This window comes from Macaca fascicularis, chromosome 7 (genome assembly GCF_037993035.2).
Source record: "Macaca fascicularis isolate 582-1 chromosome 7, T2T-MFA8v1.1".
Classification (NCBI taxonomy): Eukaryota; Metazoa; Chordata; class Mammalia; order Primates; family Cercopithecidae; genus Macaca; species Macaca fascicularis.
The window spans coordinates 4,047,852-4,070,636 of NC_088381.1; the positions used below are offsets into that span (position 1 = coordinate 4,047,852).

At 52.5% G+C, this 22,785-nt stretch overlaps 1 protein-coding gene and 7 non-coding genes across 46 annotated transcripts in view; all 8 read right to left on the reverse strand.

Moving 5' to 3' along the window:
* LOC123566768 (uncharacterized) overlaps window positions 1-22,785 on the reverse strand; it is an 86,557-nt gene that overhangs the window by 60,777 nt on the left and 2,995 nt on the right. For 35 of the 39 annotated variants that reach the window (XM_073995323.1, XM_073995336.1, XM_073995321.1 and 32 more), the window contains exons 2-8: window positions 17,064-17,198; window positions 14,377-14,519; window positions 11,717-11,856; window positions 9,036-9,175; window positions 6,398-6,531; window positions 3,617-3,757; window positions 962-1,103 (exon numbers count right to left, since the gene is read on the reverse strand). In XM_073995323.1, coding sequence (XP_073851424.1) covers window positions 1,088-1,103; window positions 3,617-3,757; window positions 6,398-6,531; window positions 9,036-9,175; window positions 11,717-11,729 — 444 coding nt within the window. In that variant the 5' untranslated portion in view covers window positions 11,730-11,856; window positions 14,377-14,519; window positions 17,064-17,198 and the 3' untranslated portion in view covers window positions 962-1,087. Of the gene's footprint in view, window positions 1-961; window positions 1,104-3,616; window positions 3,758-6,397; window positions 6,532-9,035; window positions 9,176-11,716; window positions 11,857-14,376; window positions 14,520-17,063; window positions 17,545-22,785 lie in introns of those variants that run through there. The other 4 variants (XM_073995353.1, XM_073995352.1, XM_073995354.1 and 1 more) reach the window with 2 other exon arrangements.
* On the reverse strand, window positions 636-730 carry LOC123574919 (small nucleolar RNA SNORD116). Its single transcript, XR_006700102.1, has one exon. It is a non-coding gene; the product is annotated as a small nucleolar RNA SNORD116 (small nucleolar RNA).
* On the reverse strand, window positions 3,354-3,448 carry LOC123574914 (small nucleolar RNA SNORD116). The gene has a single exon (XR_006700097.1). It is a non-coding gene; the product is annotated as a small nucleolar RNA SNORD116 (small nucleolar RNA).
* On the reverse strand, window positions 6,060-6,154 carry LOC123574916 (small nucleolar RNA SNORD116). Its single transcript, XR_006700099.1, has one exon. It is a non-coding gene; the product is annotated as a small nucleolar RNA SNORD116 (small nucleolar RNA).
* Window positions 8,813-8,908, reverse strand: LOC123574913 (small nucleolar RNA SNORD116). The gene has a single exon (XR_006700096.2). It is a non-coding gene; the product is annotated as a small nucleolar RNA SNORD116 (small nucleolar RNA).
* Window positions 11,385-11,479, reverse strand: LOC123574920 (small nucleolar RNA SNORD116). The gene has a single exon (XR_006700103.2). It is a non-coding gene; the product is annotated as a small nucleolar RNA SNORD116 (small nucleolar RNA).
* Window positions 14,047-14,141, reverse strand: LOC123574921 (small nucleolar RNA SNORD116). The gene has a single exon (XR_006700104.2). It is a non-coding gene; the product is annotated as a small nucleolar RNA SNORD116 (small nucleolar RNA).
* Window positions 16,731-16,825, reverse strand: LOC123574918 (small nucleolar RNA SNORD116). The gene has a single exon (XR_006700101.2). It is a non-coding gene; the product is annotated as a small nucleolar RNA SNORD116 (small nucleolar RNA).

The window sequence follows — 22,785 nt, forward strand, 5'->3', positions numbered from 1 at the left end:
ATCACCACCAAGTAACAGCCCAATGCAGCTGAAGACACACAGGTCCACATGAGCCCTCCATCACCTTTTCTCTGGCGTACTGTCCTGCCCAAGCCTTGGTTACTGCACCACGGTCATCTCATGGCTAGGGATGCAAAGAAATCCATGCCAGAGGGCACCTGTGACTGACGGTGGAATGGGGCTGAAGAGGCTTTAGCCATCTGCGGCAACAACCATTGCTCTGCGCTCTCCTCTATCACCTTGGAACTCCCCTGTCATCAGCTAATGGAAAATGAAGACCAAGGTGTACCTGAGGCCTGGACCTCGTGCTCTCCTTGGCAGGGGACCTGTGACCCTGTCCTCTGCACAAAGATACCCACTGCAAGGTCCGAGTCTCCCTTCCTGGGAGCTCACCAGGTCAAGACCAGCCACACACTCCCCTAGGTCAAAACATTTCCACCTGGTTCCACGGCTGCCACATCACAGAGGGGCTGATCCCCCCACAACTGTCCCATCCATTTATGTCACACAGAGGGAATGTCCTAACATGCATGTGATAGGAGACTTTCATCTGTAAATGCCCTGGGTGGTAGAACCTATGGGAACCAGTGGAAGTTGTCCCTCGCTCCTACAGTCCCCGGGGAAGGCAACGTGCTGGACCTCAGATCCGATGAGAACGACGGTATGAGTTCTCACTCATTTTGTTCAGCTTTTCCAAGGAATGTTTTTATAGGGGACTCATCATCGATCCAAGCACATTAAAAGGGGCAGGACGTTTGACATCACAGGCTGGGCAGTGGGTGAGCCGATGACACCTTCGGCCTCCTGGGGAACCCAGAGCCACACCACTGAACAACGGGCACAGATCATCGACTCTGGGAGTGGAACTCACCATGCCATTAGTAGCCTGCTGAGAAACAGTTCTTTGCAGGTACCAGAAATTCAAAAGACACCTCTGCACACAGGGCAGAGGAATGCTTACCATCCTGAGCCATCCACCAGCATGGGGTGCACCATAGACGCCAGGCCACACCAAATCAAGGACTCAAGGCAGCCTCCGTTGGTCAGAAGAATTGACCATCTTCTTTGCCAGCAAGTGGTAGACCTCTCATGACAAACTGCTGCTGAGAAGTGTAAAGAAATCAAATGCATGCTTGAGAAACGGGCCCAGGTTCACTGGTCACCACTTCAATGCCATTCTTTCCCGCAGGGAAACTTGCACGCCGGCGTCTACTTGTGCTCCATGACAGACTTCCATCATCATGAATATACCTGACCCATGTCACTCTGTGGACATCTAGGAAGCACACGTGACCAGAACAATAGCACACACCCATTGGTGCATCTGTTTGCCTGTGGCTGTGCACACCTGTGCATGTGTAGGCATGTGTAGGTGTGTCAGAGTGAGTGTGTCTGTGTGTATGTGCCTCCCTCACACACGTGTTTCCCAACAGCACAACATGTGGTCATAGGCGGCAGCCTCCAGACCTGGAAACCATCCCAACGCCTGCAACCAAATGGCTCAGGACACAGGCCTTCAATCAGTAGGATGCGAATTTTGACTTAGGGGTCAGATGGACATTGGCCTGAGGTCCCTCGACTAACAGCCACCACCCCTGGCACCAGCATACACTCCTCCTCATGGGGCATCTGAAGTTGTGACCAGACAATGTCTCTGGCCACCCTCCCAGGTAAGGCACACCTGGAACCAACCCAACCAAAACTCGCCCTGGAAGGCACCTTTGCAATGGCCAGCACATTGATCTTAGGCAAGGCATCAAGGGCAGAGACAGTCTTCTGAACCCAACCAAAGGACCTCAAAACAAACACTTCCTCCCTCCAATCAATTCACATGCCCACACCATGCCCTCAGGACACATGAAGGGAATGGTTACTTTTCCAACAGGACATTGCCACCTGAACCCCTGAAGACAAGGTGGACAGGACACCATCTTTCATTTTCCTTGCATTGGACACGCCTACAGGGCTTCCCTGCACCAATCTCTGAGCCAACATCCCACAATGCAGTCAACTTAAAAGCACTACCACCCACACCAGCGTCGGCAAGTCAACACCACCTCAACACCATCACCAGGTTTACACGCACACAGCTATGAAGTGAGCTGCAAGAATAGAACCACCAACCCTTTCCGACTGTCCTAAGCCAACTATGTGCCATGCCAAAGTGGCATGGCTGTCCTGGCTGCACTGTGATGTCAAACTGGCTAAGTGAGCTGAAACGCTTCACTGCCCTGAGGATGTAGCAGAATCCAATACTGGAACATCACCAACACACAAAGGTGAAGAGGCATCCCAAGTCAAGAGACTCTCCAAGGCAGTGCCCCAGGTAGAGCACATGCATTGCCTGAAATGCACATGGAACTCCACGAATATGCCAACTGTGACTGGACCCCATTGGAGGGTCCCAGGCCAGGGCCAGGGCACATTCCATCTGGACGCCTTCAGGATAGAGGCTGCTTTCAAAGCGGGAAATGGGATCCAGAGCAGTATTTGCTCACATAAGCTGCAGCAGGTGGGGCCACCTGGCAATGGCAGGCCAAGACACCATTTCCAGGAACATGTGCACTTCTGCTACTCTGCCAGGAAGACTGGAGTGACCCAGGACCACAGGCATCAGCCTGACCCTCGTGCTCCCTAGGACCTGCCCTCGAAGACTCCCACTGGCCAACCTGTCATCCACCAGAGAAATCCACAAAGACAGCCCATCACCACCAAATGACAGCCCAAGACCACTGATGGCATGCGTGTCCATGTGAGCCCTCTACACCTTTTCTCTGGGGTACCAGCCTCCTGCCCAGGCTTGGCCACCACACCACAAGAATCTCACAGCTCGAGAGGTGAAAAAATCTGTGCTGTGGGGCCCCTGCAATCGACCCTGAAAGTAGGGACAAAGAGGACTTGGCTGTCTGCTGCAACATCCATTGCTGTGCGCCCTCCCCTATCACCCTTGGCACATCCCTGTCCTCAGCTAACCAAAGATCAAGACCAAGGACTGCCTGAGTTCTGGGCCTCGTGGTCTCCCTGAAAGGAGAACTGGAACATGTACCTGTTCCTCTACGCAAGGAAGCCCGCAGCGATTTCCAGGTCTCCCTTCCTGGGAGCTCACCAGGTCAAGGCCAGCCCCACATTCCCCTAAGCCTGAGACATTTCCGTCCACTGCCATGGCCACTACTCCATCACAGAGCAGCCAATCACCCTATGACTCTCTGATCTGTGTACCTCACACAGAGGGAATGTTCCTAATGTGCATATGACAGAAAACTGTCATCTGTGAACGCCGTGGGTGGTGGAAGCTGTAGGGACTAGTAGAAGTCGTCCCTCACTACTACGGGCCCCAGAGGAAGCAATGTGCTGGACCTCAGTTCCGATGAGAACGACGGTATGAGTTCTCACTCATTTTGTTCAGCTTTTCCAAGGAATGTTTTTTTGGAGGACTCATCATCGATCCAAGCACATTTGAAGAGGTAGGACATTTGACACCACAGGCTGGGCAGTGCACGAGATGATAACCTTAAAGGCCTCGGCCATGCCCTTAATGGCCCGAAGAACTGCTCCCTGTGGGTCTCAGAATCCTGAAGACACCCTCACGCAGCACGCGGGACACAGGAATGCTTACCGTCCTGAGCCATCCACCAGCACAGGGTGCACCGTGGATGCCAGGCCACACCGACTCCATGACTCAGTGGGGACTCCATTGCTCAGAAGAATTGACCATCTGCTGTGCCAGCAGGCAGTGGGCATCTCAAGGCAACTGCTCCTGAGAAGTGTAAAGACATCAAATGCATGTTTGCGAAACACGCCCACGTCCACTGGTCACCATGTCAATGTCATTCTTTCCCATGGGGCAACTCGTATCTCTGCTTCTCCTTGGACTCTAGGACTGACCTCCATCTCCATATTCATACCACTACTCTGCTGGGAAGACCAGAAGTGACCCAGGGCCATGGACACCATCCTGACACTCACTTGCCCAGAGACATGCCCTCAAAGACCCATTCACACCTTACCTATGTCACTCCATGGACACCTACAAGTGTCTGTGGCCTAACAACTGCACACGCCCATTGCCGCATCTATTTGTGGCTGTGCACACGAGTGTGCATGAGTGTGAGTGTCTCTGTGTGGATGTGTCCCCCTCATGCACGTGTGTTTCCCACCACCCCAGCAGGCAGTCACAGTCTGCAGCCTCCAGACCGGAACCAACCCCACAAAACCAAAGGCTCAAGACCCAGGCCTTCAATCAATAGCATGTGAACTTTGACCTCAAGGCCATGAGGAAAGAGGTCCAAGGTCCCTTGCCTAACAGCCACTACCCCGGGCATGAACACATTCTCCTCCTCACAAAGCATCTTATGTCATGACCAGACACTGTCTCTGGCCCCTTCACCAGGTGAGGTGCACCTGATGGAAAACCAACTACAACCAGCACTGGAGGGCGCCTTTGCAATGGCCAGCACATGGCTCTGAAACACAGCATCAAGGCCAGAGGTAGTCTTCCCAACCTAGCCAAAGGACCTCAAGACACACACTTCCTTTCCTCCACTCAACCCATGTGCCCACACCATGCCCTCTGGACACCCAAAGAGAATGGCTGCATTTCCAAAAGGACGTCTCCACCTGACTCCCCAAGGACCAGGCAGACAGGACACACTGCCTGTAACACTGTCGTTGCATTGGATACACCCATAGAGTTTCCCTGCACTGACCTCTGAGACAACATTGCATCATGCAGCCAGTGTCACAGTACCACCCACCACCCCAACGCCAGCAAGTCAACACTGCATCAACAGCATCAGGTCTACGTGCATGCAGCTACTAAGTGAGCTGCAAGATGTAAAACAACCAATCCTTTCCAATTTTCCTGTGCCAACTGTGTGCCCTTGAAAGTGGCATGGCTGTCCTGCCTGCTCTGTGACTTCAAACCAGCTATGGGAGCTGAAATGCTTCATCACGCCTAGGGAGCAGCGGAGTCCAACACTAGAACATCACCAGCACACAGAGGTATGGAGACATGCCAAGTCAAGAGACTCGCTGTGGCAATGCCCCTGAGACTGCAAATGCACTGCTCGGTATGCACACAGACCATGGATAGCCCCATGCATGACTGGGGCCCACATGAGAGTCCAGGGCCAGGGCCAGGGCACATTCGCTCTGGACATATTTGGGATGGAAAGCGGGAATGATACAGAGCAGTATTTGCTCACAAGAGCAGCAGCAGGTGGGGCCGCCCGACAATGCAGGCCAACAAACCATTTCCAGGAAGATGTGCACAACGGTGGAGCCCACTACTTGGCTGGGAACACCAGAAGTGACCGAGGGCCATGGACACCATCCTGACACTCATTTGCCCAGAGACATGCCCTCAAAGACCTGCCCTGGCTAACCTGTCGTCCACCAGAGAAATCCATGGAAAGCCCATCACTGCCAAATTAAAACCCAATGAAGCTGATGACACTCACATCCATGAGAGCCCTCTAGCACCTTTTCTCTTGGATACCATCCAGTCTACACCTTCACCACCAAAGCACACATGTCTCATGGCTCGGGAAGCAAAGAAATATGTGCTGGGGGGACACTGTGACCAACACTGGTGGAAGAGCTGAAGAGCCACTGGCTGTCTCCTGTGGCACCCATTGCTATGCATTCTCCATCACTGCCCTTGGCACTCCCCTGTCCTCAGCTAACCAGAAATCATGAACAAGGTCTGCCCGAGGCCCAGGCCTTGTGCTCTCCTTGGTAGCAAAACTGAGACCTTGCCCTCTGCACGGAGACTTCAGCCATAAGGTCCAGGCCTCCCTTCCTGAAAGCTCACCAGGCTGAGGTCAGCCGCACACTCCCCTAGGATCGTGACATTTCTCCCCTCTTCCATGGCTGCTGCGCCATCACAGAGCAGCCAGTGTCCCCACGAATCTCCCACTCATGTACCTCACACAGACGGAATGTTCCTATTGTGCCTGTGACGTGAGACTTTCATCCGTGGACGCCCTGGGTGGTGGAACCTATGGGAACCAGTGGAAGTTGTCCCTCGCTCCTACAGTCCCCGGGGGAGGCAACGTGCTGGACCTCAGATCCGATGAGAACGACGGTATGAGTTCTCACTCATTTTGTTCAGCTTTTCCAAGGAATGTTTTTTTGGGGGACTCATCATCGATCCAAGCACGTTTGAAAAGGCAGGATGTTTGACACCACAGGCTGGGCAGTGGGCGAGCCGATGACATTAAAGAACTTTGGCACCCTGGGGAAGCCAGAGCTGCACCACTGACCAACCGGCACAGACCATCCACTCTGGGAGTGGAACTCGCCATGCTATTAATGGCCTGCTGAGAAACTGTTCCTTGCAGGTCTCGGAAATTCTAAAGCCACCGTCTCTCATCACACGGGGCAGAAAAATGCTTACCGTCCTGAGCCACCCGCCAGCACGGGGTGCACAGTGGATGCTAGGCCACACGGAATCCACGTGGGCCTATGTTGCTCAGAAGCATCGACCATCTTCCCTGACAGCAGGCAGCGGACCTCCCACGGCAACTGTCCCTGAGAAGTGTAAACAAATCAAATGCATGCTTGAGAAACAGGCCCAGGTTCACTGGACACTTCAATGCCATTCTTTCCCACAGAGCAACTCACACACCTGCTCCTCCTTGGCCTCCACGGCTGACCTCCATCTCCATGAATATACCTTACCCGTGTCACTCTGTGGACACCTAAAAGCATGTGTGGCCAGAACCACCGCACGTGCACACTGCTGCATCTATTAGCCTATGACTGTCTGTGCCTGTGTGTGTGTGTGGGATAGAGTGTGAGTATGAGTGTGAGTGTATGAGAGAGTGTGTGTGTGTATGTGTGAGAATGTTAGTTGAAATGGGTGTGTGTTTGTCTCCCTAATGCACCTGTGGGTGCCAACACCACAATGGGCAGTTATAGGTTGCAGCCTCCAGACCTGATCCACCCAGCAACCTGATGGCTCAAGACCCACGCCTTCAATCAGTGGCATGTGAACTTTGACCTTGGGGCCATGTGGAAACAGGTCACAGGTCTCTCACCCAGCAGCCACCACCTCTGGCAGGAGCACAGGCTACTCCTCTTCCTCATGGGAATGCTGATGTCATCACAAGACACTGTCTCTGACCACTCTCTTAGGTGAGGTGCAACCTGGTGCAAAACCAACCACAACCAGCTCCAGAGGGGACCTTTGCAAAGTCCAGCACATTGGTCTGAAACTCAGCATTAAGGCCAGAGGCAAGACTAGCAACCCAGCCACAGGCCCTCAAGATACACGCCTCCTCCCCTCTACTCAGTCCATGTGCCCACACTGTGCCCTCAGGACACCCAAAGAAAATGGCTGCTTTTCCAACAGGACGTCCCTACCTGAACTGCAAGGACCAGGTTGACAGGACACACCGCCTGTCATCATTCTTGCATTGGACACGCCCACAGGGCATCCCTGCACTGACCTCAGAAGCAATGACCCATCATGCAGCCAATCTGACCGCACTACTACCCACCCCAAAACTGGCAAGTCAACACTGTATCAACACCACCCAGTCCACATGCATGCGGCTACTAAGTGAGCTGTGAGCTGTAGAAGCACCAATCCATTCCAACTTTCCTAAGCCAACCATGTGCCCTTGAAAGTAGCATGGCTGTCATGGCTGCACTGTGAATTCAAACTGGTTACGGGAGCTAAAATGCTTCATCATGCATAGGGCATAGCGGAATCCAACACTGGAACATCGTCAACATGCAGAGGCATGGAGACATCCAAAGTCAAAAGACTTTCTGTGGCAACACCCCTGGGACTGCACACGCATTGCCCGGAATGGACACGGACCTCCATGGACAGGCCCACATGTGACTGGAGACCACAGGATGGTACTCGGCCTGGGCCAGGGCACATTCCCTCTGGACGCCTTTGGGATGGATGCTGCTTTCAAAGTGAAAAAAAGGATTAAGAGCAGCATTTGCTCACACGAGCTGCAGCAAGTGGGGCGCCTGGCAACGGCAGGCCAAGAGACCATTTCCAGGAAGATGTACACAACGGTGGAGCCCATAACTCTGCCAGGAAGATCGGAGTGACCCAGGGCCACAGGCAGCAGCCCAAACCTCACACACCTGGCAACTTTCCTTGAAGACCCCTGCTGCCCAATCTGTCACCCATCAGAGAAATACACAGAAAGTCCAGCACACAGACAGCCCAAGACCACTGATGACACACACCTGTCCACGTGAGCCCCCTACCACCTTTTCTCTGGAATACCAGAGAATACGTCCTACCCTGGTCTCCACAACACCACCAGCATCTCACAGTTCAGGAGGCAAAGAAATCCATGCTGGGGTGACCCTGAGACCAATGCTGGGGGGAGGATCAAAGAGGCTTTGGCCATCTGCTGCAACACCCATTGCTCTGCACTCTCCCCCATCACTCCCCTGTCCTCAGCTAACTGAAAAGCAAGATCAAAGTCTGCCTAAGGCTAGGACCTCATGCTCTCCATAGTAGGGGGACCAGGACCCTCTCCTGTGTGTGAGGATGGCTGACACAAGGTCCAGGTCTCCCCTCCTGGCAGCTCACCAGGCCCAGGTCTGCCACACACTCCTCTAGGCCTGCGATTTTTCTGTCCGCTTCCACAGCCGCCACGCCATCACACAGCAGCCAGTCCCTCCACAACTCTCCTAATTGTGTACCTCACACAAAGGGAATGTTCCTAATGTGTGTGTAATGGGAGACATTTACTTGCAGATGGCCTGGGTGGTGGAACCTACAGGGACCAGTGGAAGCTGTCCCTCACTCCAATAGTCTCTGCTAGAGGCAAGTGCTGGACCTCAGTTCCGATGAGAACGACGGTATGAGTTCTCACTCATTTTGTTCAGCTTTTCCAAGGAATGTTTTTTTTGGGGGACTCATCATCGATCCAAGCACATTTGAAGAGGCAGGATGTTTGACACCATGCCATTAGTGGCCTTGTGAGAAACAGCTCATGGTGGGTCTTGGAAATCCAAAAGACACCCTCACTCAGCACATGGGGCAGAGAAATGCTTACCGTCCTGAGCAATCCACCAGCACAAGGTACACCCAGGAAGCCAGGCCACACTGACTCCAGGACTCTGCAGGGCCTTTGTGGCTCAAAAGAATTGACCATCTTCCTTCCAGCAGGCGGCGGGCCTCCCATGGCAACTGCCCCTGAGAAGTGTAAACAAATAAAATACACACTTGAGAAACAGGCCCAGTTCCACTGGTCAAAACTTCAGTGCCATTCGTTCATGCGTGGCAACTTGCACGTCTTCCTTCTGTTGGCCTCCGTGAGTGACCTCTGTTTCCATGATTGTACCTTACTAGTGGCACTCTGCAAACACTTCGGAGCTGTGTGTGGCGCCAGAATGACCACACACACCTATTGCTCAGTGGCTATGTGCATGCATGTGTGTGTGTGTGTGTGTGTGTCTCCCTCATGCACATGTGTTTTCCAACACATGAGTTTACCAACATGGCAACATGCAGTCAGAGTCTGTGGCCTCCAGGCCTGAGCCCCCATCAACCGGACAATTCAAGACCAAGACCTTCAATCCACAGGATGTAAACTCTGACCTTGGGCCATGCAGACATAGGCCCAAGGTCCCTCACATAACAGCCACCACCCCTAGTCTGAGCACAAGCTCCTCCTCACAAGGCATCTGATGTCCTGACCAGACACCATCTCTGGCAGCACTCCCAGGAAAGGTGCACCTGGCACAAAACCAATCACAACCAGCACTGGAGCATGCCTTTGCAACGGTCAGGATGTGACTCTGAAACTCGGCATCAAGGCCAGAGGCAGTCTGCCCAATCTAGGCAAACGACCTCAAGACATGGGCTTCCTCTCCTTCACTCAGTCAATGTACCTGCATCATGCCCCTCAGGACACCTGAAGGGAATGGCTGCTTTTCCCACAGGACGTCCCTGCCTAACGCGCCAAGGACCAGGCAGACAGGACACATGGCCTTCCATCATCCTTGCATTGATCACACTCAAAGGCCTTCCTTGCACCGACCTCCAAGGCAACATCCCACCACGCAGCCACCTTGGATGCAGTACCATCCTCCCCAACACCTGCTAGTCAACACCGTCTGACAACCACCACCAAGTCTATATGCACATGGCTACTAAGTGAGCTGCGAGCCACAGAATGACCAATCCTTCCCAACTTTCCTAAGCCATTGGCATGCCCTTCAACATGGCATGACTGTTCTGGCTGCACTGAGACTAATGGGGTTGAAACACTTCATCACGCCTAGGGCATAGCTAAATTCAACACTTGAGCATCACCAACGTGCAGAGGAGTGGAAGCATCTCAAGTCAAGGGACCCTCCATGGAAGGCACCTGGGATTAAATACGCATTGTTTGGAATGCACATGGACCTCCATGGACAGCTCCAAGTGTGACGGAATCCCACAGGAGAGTTCCGAGCAAGGGCCAGGGCCAGGGCACGTTCCCTCTGCAAGTCTTCAGGATGGAAGTTGCTTTCAAAGCGGGAAGTAAGATCCACAGCAGTTATTTCATCACACGAGCTGCAGCGTGTAGGGCTGCACGGCAATGGTGGGCCAAGAGACCATTTCCAGGAAGATGCGCACAACGGTGGAGCCCTCTACTCTCCCAAGAAGACTGGAAGTGACCCAGGGCAACGGGATACAGCTCGACCCTCATGCTCCTTGGATCTGCCCTTGAAAACACCATGGGCTGACCTGTCATCCACAAGAGAAATCCATGGAAAGCCCATCACTGCCAAATGACAGCCCAAGAACACTGATGACACACATGTCCATGTGAGCCCTCTACCACCTTTGCTCTGAGGTACTGTCCTGCCCAGGCTCAGCCACCACACCATGGGCAACTCATGGCTCAGGAGGCAAAGAAATCCCTGCCGGGGGGTCCCTGTAACCAGCACTAGGGGGAGGGCCAAAGAGGCTTTGGCTGTCTGCCACAACACCCATTGCTCTCCATTGTCCCCCATCACTTTGGCACTCCCCTCTCCTCAGATAACTGAAAATCGAGACCAAGGTCTGTCTGAAGTCTGGGCCTTTTGCTCTCCTTGGCATAAAAACAAAGACCCAGTCCTCTGCGTAGAGACGCCCATCGGGAGGTCAGGGTCTCCCTTCCTGGGAGCTCACCAAGCCAAGATCAGTTGCACATGATCCTAGGTCTGCAATTCTACCCACTTCTACAGCCACCATGACATCACAGAGCAGCCGATTCCCCCATGACTCTTCTACTCGTGTACCTCACACAGACGGAATGTTCCTATTGTGCCTGTGATGTGAGACTTTCATCCGTGGACGCCCTGGGTGGTGGAACCTATGGGAACCAGTGGAAGTTGTCCCTAACTCCTACAGTCCCCGGGGGAGGCAACATGCTGGACCTCAGATCCGATGAGAATGACGGTATGAGTTCTCACTCATTTTGTTCAGCTTTTCCAAGGAATGTTTTTATAGGGGACTCATCATCGATCCAAGCACGTTCAAAGGGGCAGGACGTTTGACACCACAGGCTGAGCAGTGGGCAAGCTGATGACCTTAAAAATCTTCGGACCCCTGGGGAAGCCAGAGCCACACCACTGAACAACACGCACAGACCATTCACTTTAGGAGTGGAACTCACCATGCCATCAGTGGCCTGCTGAGAAACAGCTCCTTTCAGGTCTCGGAAATCCCACCCCCACTCAGCACGTGGGGCAGAGGAATGCTTACCGTCCTGAGCCATCCACCAGCAGGGGGCGCACCGTGGATGCTAAGCCACACCAGCTCCAGGACTTTGGGGGCCTTTGTGGCTGAGAAGAACTGACCATGTTCATTGCCAGCATACGGCGGATGTCCCATGATAACTGCCCCTGAGAAGTGTAAAGAAATCAAATGCACGCTTGAGAAATGGGTCCAGGTTCACTGGTCGCTTCAACGCCACCCTTTTCCACAGAGCAACTCACATGCCCACTTCTCCTTGGCCTCCATGATGGACCTCCATCTTTATAAACATACCTGACAGTGTCACTTTCTAGACACTTAGGAAGCATGTGTGGCCAGAACGACCACATGTACCTGTTGCTGCGTCTATTTGCCTGTGGCTGTACATGACTGTGTGTGTGATAGTGTGAGCGTGTGTGTTTCCCGCATGCACATGTGTTTCCCACACCGCAACAGGAAGTCCCAGTCTACAGCCTCCAGACCTGAAGCCCCTGCAACCCAAAGGCTCAAAACCAAGGTCTTCAATCAGTAGGATGCAAACTTTGACTTCGGGGCCATGAGGACATAGGCCTGAGGTCCCTCACCTACCAGCCACCACCCCTGGAGTGAGCACACTCTCCTCCTCATGGGGCACCTGATGTTGTGACCTGACACTGTCTCTGGCCACACTCCCAGGTGAGGCTCATGTGACGAAAAACCAACCACAATCAGCACTTGAGGGTGCCTTCTCAATGACGAACCCATCAGTCTGAAAATGGCATCAGGCCAGAGCCAATCTTCCCAACCTAGCCAAAGGATCTCAAGATGCGGGCTTCCTCCCTTCCACTCAGTCCACATGCCTGCACTGCGCCTTCAGGACACTCGAAGGGAATGGCTGCTCTCCAACAGGACGTCCCCGCCCAAGGACCAGGCTGACACGACACACTGCCTTCCATTGTCCTTGCATTGGTTACATCCACAGGGCTTAAACTCTGAGGCAACATCCCATCATGCAGCCAACTTGACTGCACTACCACCCACCCCAACTCCTGCAACTCTACACTACCTCAGCACCATCACCAGATCTACATGTACACGGCTACTCATAAGGTACAATCTGCAGAACCACTAATTCCTTCCAACATTTCTAATGCAGTCATGGGCCCCTCAATATGATATGGGTGTCCTGGCTGCACTGTGACCTCAAACTGTTTGAGGGAGCTGAAATGCTTCATCACCCTTAGGGTGTAGCAGAATGCAACACTGGAACATTACCAACACGGGAGGTGCAGGGGCATCCCAAGTCAAGGAACTCTCTATGGCAGGCCCCTGGAATGGTATACATGTTGCCTGGAATGTACCCGATCTCCATGGATAGCCCCATGTGTGACCGATGCCCACAGAAGAGTTCTGGGCCAGGGCCAGGGCACATACCCTCTGGACGCCTTCAGGATAGAAGCTGCTTTCAAAGTGGGAAAGACGATCCAGAGCCATACTTGCTCACACGAGCTGCAGCAGGTGGGGCTGCCCGGCAATGGCAAGCCAAGAGACCATTTCCAGGAAGATGTGCACAATGGTGGACCCACTACAATGTCAGGAAGATGAGAAGTGACTGAGGGCCAGGGGCACGAGTCTGACCCTCATATTCCCTGGGACCTATCCTCTAAGATTGCTGCTGGCCAACTTGTCATCCACTAGAGAAGTAAATGGAAAGCCCATCACTGCTGAACAACAGCCCAACAATGCTGATGACACACATGTCCACATGAGCCCCCTACCGCCTCCTCTGTGGGGTACCTTCCAGTCCAGGCTTCCACCGTGGCACCAGGGGCATCTCACGGTTCAGGGGATGAAGAAATCCCTGCTGGGGGGCCTCCATGACCGGATGCTGGGTGGAGGGCCAAAGCAGCTTTGGCTATCTGTCACAACACCCTTTGTTAATACACTGTCCCCTATCATCCTTGACACTCCCTTGTCCTCAGCAAACCAAAAATCAGGACCAACATCTGCCTGAGACGTGGGCCTTGTGCTCTCCCTGGCAACAAAACAAGGACTCAGTCCTCTGCTGAGAGATGCCCGCCATGAGGTCCAGGTCTCCCTTCCTAAGAGCTCAACAAGCCAACATGAAGTGCACACTACCCTAGGCCTGCAATATTTCCATCCCTTCCACAGCTACCGCACCACCACAGAGCAGTCGCTCCCCCCAGGACTCTCCCACCTGTGTACCTCACACAAAGGGAATGTTCCTAACCTCTGTGTGATGGGAGCCTTTGGCCTGTGGATGCCCTGGGTGGTGGAACATATGGGAATCAGTGGAAGCTGCCCCTGGCTCCTACAGTCCCTGGGGAAGCCAATGTGCTGGACCTCAGATCCGATGAGAACGACGGTATGAGTTCTCACTCATTTTGTTCAGCTTTTCCAAGGAATGTTTTTATAGGGGACTCATCATCGATCCAAGCACATTTGAAGAGGCAGGACGTTTGACACCACAGGCCGAGCAGTGGGTGAGCCAATGACGTTAAAGACCTTCGGCCCCCATAAAGCCGTGCCACTGAGCAATGAGTGCAGATCATCCACTCTAGGAGAGGAAGTCACCATGCCATTAGTGGTTAGCCAAGAACCTGCTCCTTGTGCGTCTTGGAAATCCGAAAGACACCCTCACTCGGCATGCAGGGCAGAGAAATGCTTACCGTCCTGAGTCACCTGCCAGCACGTGGTGCATCATGGATGCCAGGACCACATAAAATCCAGGACTCCATGTGGCCTTCATTGCTCAGAGGAATGGAGTGTCTTCCTTCCAGCAGTTACACCACGCCTCCCACAGCAATTGCCTCTGAGAAGTGTAAAGAAATCAAATAACACACTTGAGAAATGGGCCCAGGTCCACTGGTCAACACTTCAATCCCACTCTTTCCTGTGGGGTAGCGTGCACACCTGTTATTCCCCTGGCTTCCACGATACTTTACACGTGTTACTCTGTGGATAACTAAAAGCATGTGTGGTCACACACGCCCATTGCTACGTGTATTTGCCTGTGGTTCGGCATGCCTGTGTGCGTGTGTGTGTGTGTATATGAATGTATGTGTGTATATGAATGTATGTGTGTGTGTCTCCCTCACCACATGTGTTCCTGACACATGTGTTTCCCAACACAGCAATAGGCAGTCATAGTCTGCAGCCTCCTGGCCTGACAACCCACCAACCCGACAGCTGAAGGACTTCAATCAGTAGGATGTAAATTTTGACATGGAAGTCATGCGGACATATAGGCCTGAGGTGGCTCGCCTACCAGCCACCTCCCCTGGTGTGAATACATGCTCCTCCTCACGGGACATCTGATGTCCTGAGCAGACACTGTCTCTAGCAGCCCTCTCAGGTGAGGCATACATGGTGGAAAACCAATCACAACCTGCGCTGGAGGGCGACTTTGCAATGGCCAGCACATCGGTCTGAAACTCAGCGTCAAGGTCAGAGGTGGTCTTCCCAACCTAGCCAAAGGACCTCAAGACACGGGCTTCCTCCCTCCACTCAGTCCATGTGCCTGCACCATGCCCTATGGACATACAAAGGGAATGGCTGCTTTTCCAACAGGACGTCCCCCAACCGATGTCCCAAGGACCAGGCAGACAGGACACACTGTCTTTCATTTTCCTTGCATCGGACACACGCACAGGTCTACCCTGTACTGACCTCTGAGGCAACATCCTATCATGCCACCAACTTGACTGCACTACTGCCTGCCGCAATGCCTGAAAGTCAACACTGCCTGAGCACCACCACTGGGTCTACATGCAGGCAGCTAGTGAGTGAGCTGCGAGCTCAGAACCACCCATCCTTTCCAACATTCCTAAGTCATCCGCATGCCCTTCAACATGGCATGGCTGTCCTGGCTGCACTGAGACTTCAAACCAGTTAAAGGAGCCAAAACAGTTCATGACCCCTAGGGTGTAGTGGAGTCCAACACTTAAATATTGCCAACATGCAGAGGTGCAAGGCATCCCAAGTCAAAGGACTCTGTGGCAGCACCCCTGGGATTGCACACGCGTTGCATGGAATGCACAGACCTCCTTGGATAGCCCCAAGTGTGACCAGTGCCCACGGCAGAGACTTGGGCCAGAGGCAGGGCAGGGCATATTCACTCCGGACCTTCAGGACGGAAGCTGCTTTACAAGCAGGAAAGAGGATCCAGAGCAGTATTTGCTCACATGAGCTGCAGCAGGTGGAGCTGCCCAATGATGGCGGGCCAAGAGACAATTTATAGGGAGATTTGTACAACAGAGGAGCCCATTACTCTCCTGGGAAGGCTGGAAGTGATCCAGGGCCACAGACACCAACTTAATCTTCATGCTCCCTATGATCTGGCCTCAAAGACCTCTGCCAGCCAACCTGTCATCCACCAGAAAAATCCATGGAAAGTCCATCACCGCCAAAAGATAGCCCAAGTCTGCTAATGACACTCGTGTCCCTGTGAGCCCTCTATCACCTTTCTCTGGAGTACCTTCCTGCTCAAGACTCCACCATTGCACCACAGGCATCTCACAGCTCAGGAGGCAAAGAAATCCCTTCCAGGGGGGCTCCTGTGACCGATGCTGCAGGGTGGGCTGAAGAGGCTTTCACTGTCTGCCAAGACACTGCTCTGCACTCTCCCCTATCACCTTGGCACTCCCCTGTTCTCAACTAATCAAAAATCAAGACCAAGGTCTGCCTGAGGTCTGGGCCTCGGGCTCTCCTCCACATGAAAACAGACACCAGGTCTTCCGCACTGAGATGACCACTGTGAAGTCTGGGTCTTCCTTCTGGGAGCTCACCAGCAGCACACTCCCCTATGCTGGCAACATTGCTGCCTGCTTCCACGGCCACCACGCCATCACAGAGCGGCCGAATGCCCCATGACTCTCCCACCCATGTACCTCACACAGAGGGAATGTTCCTAATGTGCCTGTGACATGAGACTTTTGTCTGCGGATGCCCTGGGTGGTGGAACCTATGGGAACCAGTGGAAGCTGCCCCTCACTCCTACAGTCCCCGGGGGAGGCAACGTGCTGGACCTCAGATCCGATGAGAACGACGGTATGAGTTCTCACTCATTTTGTTCAGCTTTTCCAAGGAATGTTTTTATAGGGGACTCATCATCGATCCAAGCACATTCAAAGGGGCAGGACGTTTGACACCACAGGCCGGGAAGGAGTGAGTCGATGACCTTAAAGACATTCAGCATGCTGGGGAAGCCTGAGCCACATCACTGAGCAATGGGCACAGACCATTCACTCTAGGAGTGGAACTCGTCATGCCATTTGCTGCTGAGAAACAGCTCCTTGAAGGTCTAGGACATCCAAAAGCCACCCTCATTCAGCACGTGGAGCAGAGAAACGCTTACCATATTAAGCCATCCACCAGCATTGGGTGCACCATGGACACCAGGCCACAGTGACTGCAGGACTCTGCAGGGCCTCCATTGCTCAGAAGAATCAACCATCTTCCTTGCGAGCAGGCGGTGGGCCTCCCAAGGCAACTTCTCCAGGGAATCGTAAAGACATCAAATATACACTTGAGAACAGGCCCAGGTACACTGCTCACCACTTCCATGCCATTCTCTCGCGCAGGTCAACTAGTGCAACTGCTTGTCCTTGGCCTCCATGATTGATCTCCAACTTTATGAATATACCTTACCCATGTCATTCTGTGGACACCTAGGGAGTATGTGTGGCCAGAACTACTGCACACGCCTGCTTCTGTGTCTATTTGCCTTTTTCTGTGGGCTCGTGTGTGTGTGTGAGAGAGACTGTGTGTGTGTGTGTGTGTTATTTTGAGTCTGTGTGTTGTTTCATTGTATGTGTGTATGTGTGTGTGTGTGTCCCTCCCTGGGGTGCACATATGTTTCCGAACACTGCAAAGGGCCATCATAGCCTGCAGCCTCCAGGCCTGACCCTGCGGCAACCCGACAGCTCAAGAACAAGGTCTTCAATCAGTAGGATGTGATCTCTGACGTCAGGCCATGCAGACATAGGTCTGAGGTCCCTCGCCTAACAGCCACCACTCCTGGCGCGAGAACACGCTTCTCCTCCTGGGGCTGCTGATGTCTGGAACTGACATTGTCTCTGGCCACTCTCCCAGGTGAGGTGTACTTAGCCGAAAACCAACCACCACTAGCACTGGAGAGTGCCATCACAACAGTCAGCCCGTCAGTCTGAATCTCGGCATCAAGCCAAGGGGCAGTCTTCCCCATATAGCCAAGGCACCTCAAGACATGAGCTTCTTCCCCTCCACTCAGGCCTGGTGCCTGCACCATGCCCTCAGGACATCCGAAGTTAATGCCTCCTTTTATTACAGGATGATCCCTACAAGGACGAAGCAGACAGGACACATCACCTTTCATCACCCTTGCCCTGATCACATCCACAGGATTTTTATGCACTGACCTCCCAGGCAACGTCCCATCATGGAGCCAACTTGACAGCACTATCACTCACCCCAATGCCCTCAGGTGAACACTGCCTCAACACCACCACCAGGACTAATTAATATTGTCAAAATACCACACTACCCAAAGTTATCTACTGATTCAGTACAATCCCCATCAAAATCACAATCACATTTTTCCACAAATAGAGAAAAAAATCGTACAATTTATCTGGATCCACAAGAGACCCAAAATGATTTCCAACTATATAACAAAGCTATAGTAATTAAAAATACTAGAATACTGGCAAAAACCAGATATAATGTAATGGAAAAGAATGAAGAATGCAGAAATAAATCCATGTACTCCACTCAATGTATCTTTGACATGGGTGCTCAGAGCATGGTTTCTCTAACTAATCATATATGGCATACTGGATATCCACAAATTTAAAAAAAAAAACAAAGGAAACTGTATCCTTACCTCACAACATACACAAAAATCAACTCAAAATAAATAAAGTATTTAAAGATACATCTTGACATTGTAAAACTAGAAGAAAATACATGGAAACCCTCCTTGTTTTTGTCAATCATTTTTTGAATATGACACTAAAAGTATAACCAACAAAAGCAAAAATACGTAAGAAAGACTACATCAAACCTAAAACGTTTGTACACGAAAGTAAACAATCAACAGAACAAAAGAGGAAACGCACAAAATGAGAGAAATATTTGCATATCATATATCTCACAAGGCTTTCATATGCAGGATGGGCATGGTAACTCATGCCTAAAATGTCAACACTTTCGGGGGCCATGGTTTGAAGATTCCTTGAGCTTATGAGTTTGAAATCAGCCTGCGCAACACAGTGAGACCCCCCCGTCTCTACCAAAAAAAAAATTAAAAAACAATTAGCTAGATGTGTTGGCATGTACCTGTAGTCCCAAGAGCATGAGGTGGGAGGCTCTCTAGCACCTGGGAAGTTGAGGCTGCAGTGAGCCATGATTTTGGCAATGCTTTCCATGCTGAGCAACACAGCAAGATTTGTTTCAAAAAAGAAATGAAGGAAGGAAGGAAGGAAGGAAGGAAGGAAGGAAGGAAGGAAGGAAGGGGAGGGGAGGGGAGGAGACAAAGGGAGGAAAGGAGGGGGAGAGGGAGGGGGAGAGGGAGGGGGAGAGGGAGGGGGAGGGGGAGGGGAGGGGGAGGGAAAGGGAGAGGGAGGGGGAGAGGGTGTGGGGAGAGGGAGGGGAGAGGGTGTGGGGAGAGGGAGGGGAGAGGGTGTGGGGAGAGGGAGGGGAGAGGGTGTGGGGAGAGGGAGGGGAGAGGGGAGAGGGAGGGTGGGGGGAGAGGGGAGAGGGAGGGTGGGGGGAGAGGGGAGAGGGACGGTGGGGGGAGGGGGGAGAGGGAGGGGAGAGGGAGGGTGGGGGGAGAGGGAGGGGAGAGGGAGGGTGGGGGGGAGAGGGAGGGGAGAGGGAGGGGAGAGGGAGGGTGGGGGGAGGGAGGGGAGAGGGAGGGGAGGGGGGGGAGAGGGAGGGGAGAGGGAGGGGAGAGGGAGGGGAGAGGCGGGGGGAGAGGGACGGGAGAGGCAGGGGGAGAGGGAGGGGAGAGGGAGGGGAGAGGCGGGGGGAGAGGGAAAGGCAGAGGGGGAGGGGAGAGGCAGGGGACAGGGAGGGGAGAAGGAAGGGCAGAGGGGGGGGAGAGGGGAGGGGAGAGGGAAGGGGAGGGGAGAGGGAAGGGGAGAGGGAGGGGAGGTGAGAGGGAAGGGGAGAGGGAGGGGGAGGTGAGAGGGAAGGGGAGAGAGAAGGGGAGAGGGAGGGGGAGGGGAGAGGCAGGGGACGGGAAGGGGAGAGGGAAGGGCAGGGGGGAGGGCAGACGGGGAGGGAGAGGGGAAGGACAGAGGGGGGGGAAGGGCAGAGGGGGAGGGGAGAGGGAGGGGGAGAGGGAGGGGGAGAGGGAGGGGGAGAGGGAGGGGGAGGGAGGGGGAGAGGGAGAGGGAGGGGGAGAGGGAGAGGGAGGGGGAGAGGGAGAGGGAGGGGGAGAGGGAGGGGGAGGGGGAGAGAGGGGGGAGAGGGAGGGGGAGAGGGAGAGGGAGGGGGAGAGGGAGGGGGAGGGGGAGAGAGAGGGGGGAGAGGGAGGGGGAGAGGGAGAGGGAGGGGAGAGGGAGGGGGAGAGGGAGGGGAGAGGGAGGGGGAGAGGGAGGGGGAAGGGAGAGGGAAGGGGAGAGGGAGGGGAGAGGGAGGGGAGAGGGAGGGGAGAGGGAGGGGGAGGAGAGGGGAAGGGGAGAGGGAAGGGGAGAGGGAAGGGGAGAGGGAGGGGAAGGGGAGAGGGAAGGGGAGAGGGAGGGGGAGGGGAGAGGGAGGGGGAGGAGAGGGGAAGGGGGAGGAGAGAGGGAAGGGGAGAAGGAGAGTGATAGTGCCATCAAGTTGGCTGCATGATGGGACGTTTTGTATTTTGTATTTTTAGTAGAGACAGGCTTTCACCATGTTGGACAGGCTGGTCTTGAACTGTTGGCATCAGAGATCCACCCGCCTCAGCTTCCCAAAGTGCTGGGATTACAGACATAAGCCACCGTGCCCGGCCCCAATTCTTGAAGAAGAAATAATTATCTTTAACAAAACAGCATCAACAACTCTGAGCGGAAAACTGATAGAACTAGAAGGAAAAATAGATAAGTCCACCATTATAATTTGAGAGCTCCATAGCCTTTTTTGAGTCCCCAAAATAGATGAGTGCCAATAGATGAAGCAGTCAGAAAATCAGTAAGGGGATAGTTAACTTGAATAGCATTATCAGTTAACTTAATTTGACATTTTCAGAACAGTCCATCCACCGACAACAGAATACATGTTACCCTCAAGCTCACCATGAAATATTACCAAGAAAGATCACCTCTGGGCCATAAGACACACACTGACAAATTTGAAAGAACAGAAAAAATATAAAATATGCTCTCAGTTCACAATGGAATCAAACTACACTAGAAATCTATAACTGAGAAACAGCTGGAAAATACCACATAATTGGAGATTTAACAACTCACAGCTAATACATAGTTTAAAGAGGTTATCTCAAGACAAATGAAGAAATACATTTAAATAAATGAGAGTGAAAAAAAACTTATCAAAACTGGGATGCAGCAAAAGTAGTGCTTAAATGAAAATTTGTAGCACTAAATGTATACATTAGAAAATAAGATCTAAGTCAGCCAGATGTGGTGGCTCACACCTATAATCCCAGCACTTTGGGAGGCCAAGGCGGGCAGATGACGGGGTCAGGAGTTCAAGATCAGCGTGGACAATATGGTGAAACCCCATCTCTATACAAAAATTAGCTGGGTGTGCTGGCATGGGCCTGTAGTCCCAGCTACTCGGGAGGCTGAGGCAGGAGACTCGCCTGAACCTGGGAGCTGGAGGTTGCAGTGAGCCAAGACTGTGCCACTGCACTCCAGTTTGGGTGACAGAGTGAGAAACCATACCAAAAAAACAAATTAAAAAAAAATAAGATCTAAGTCAATAATATAATCTTCCACATCAGAAAACCAGAGAAAGAAGAAAAAAACATAAGCAAAGAAGAGAAAATAAATCATAAAATTCAAGCACAATCAAATGAAATGAACAGCCAGAAAATGAAACACAATGAAACCAAAAGCAGATTATTTAAAAAGATTAATGAAACTAATAGGTGTAGGCAGGTAAATCAAGAATAAGAAGAAGGCTGGGTGCAGTGCCTTACACCTCTAATCTGAGCACTTTGGGAGGCCAAGGTAGGTAGATCACTTGAGGCCAGGAGTTCAAGACTAGCCTAGCCAACATAGGGAAAGCCCATCTTTACTAAAACTAGAAAAAAAAAAAAATTTAGCTGGGCATAGTGGTGCACGCCTGTATTCCCAGCTACTCGGGAAGCTGAGGCAGGATAATCACTTGAACTCGGGAGGCAGAGGCTGCACTGAGCCGAGCCGAGATCATGCCACCGCACTCCAGCCTAGGTGACAGCGAAAGACCCTATCTCAAAATAAATAAATAAATAATAAAAGAGAGAAGACACAGATTTAAAATAACACAAATGGAAGAGGGCTCACTGCTACTGATCACCTGGATACTAAAAAGACAATAGAAAAATAATATGAAAAACTCTATAGGCCGGGCACGGTGGCTCACGCCTGTAATCTCAGCACTTTGGGAGGCCAAGGTGGGAGGATCACAAGGTCAGGAGATCGAGACCATGGTGAAACTCCGTCTCTATTAAAAAATACAAAAAATTAGCCGGGCGCGGTGGCGGGCGCCTGTAGTCCCAGCTACTCAGGAGGCTGAGGCAGGAGAATGGCGTGAACCCGGGAAGTGCAGCTTGCAGTGAGCCGAGATCGCGCCACTGCACTCCAGCCTGGGCGACAGAGTGAGACTCCATCTCAAAAAAAAAAAAAAGAAAAGAAAAACTCTATAATCACAAATTTGGTAACTGTAATGAAATAGACCAGTTTCTTGAAAACCACTGTGAGTGAGTTCAACAGTAACCCCACCCCCACCGAAAAAAAAAAAAAACATATCTAACGGGGCACGGTGGTTCACACCTGTAATTCCAGCATTCTGGGAGGTGGAGACGGGCAGATCACTTGAGGTTAAGAGTTCGAGATCAGCCTGGCCAACATGACAAAACCCCATCTCTACCAAAAATACAAAAAATTAGCTGGGCGTGGTGG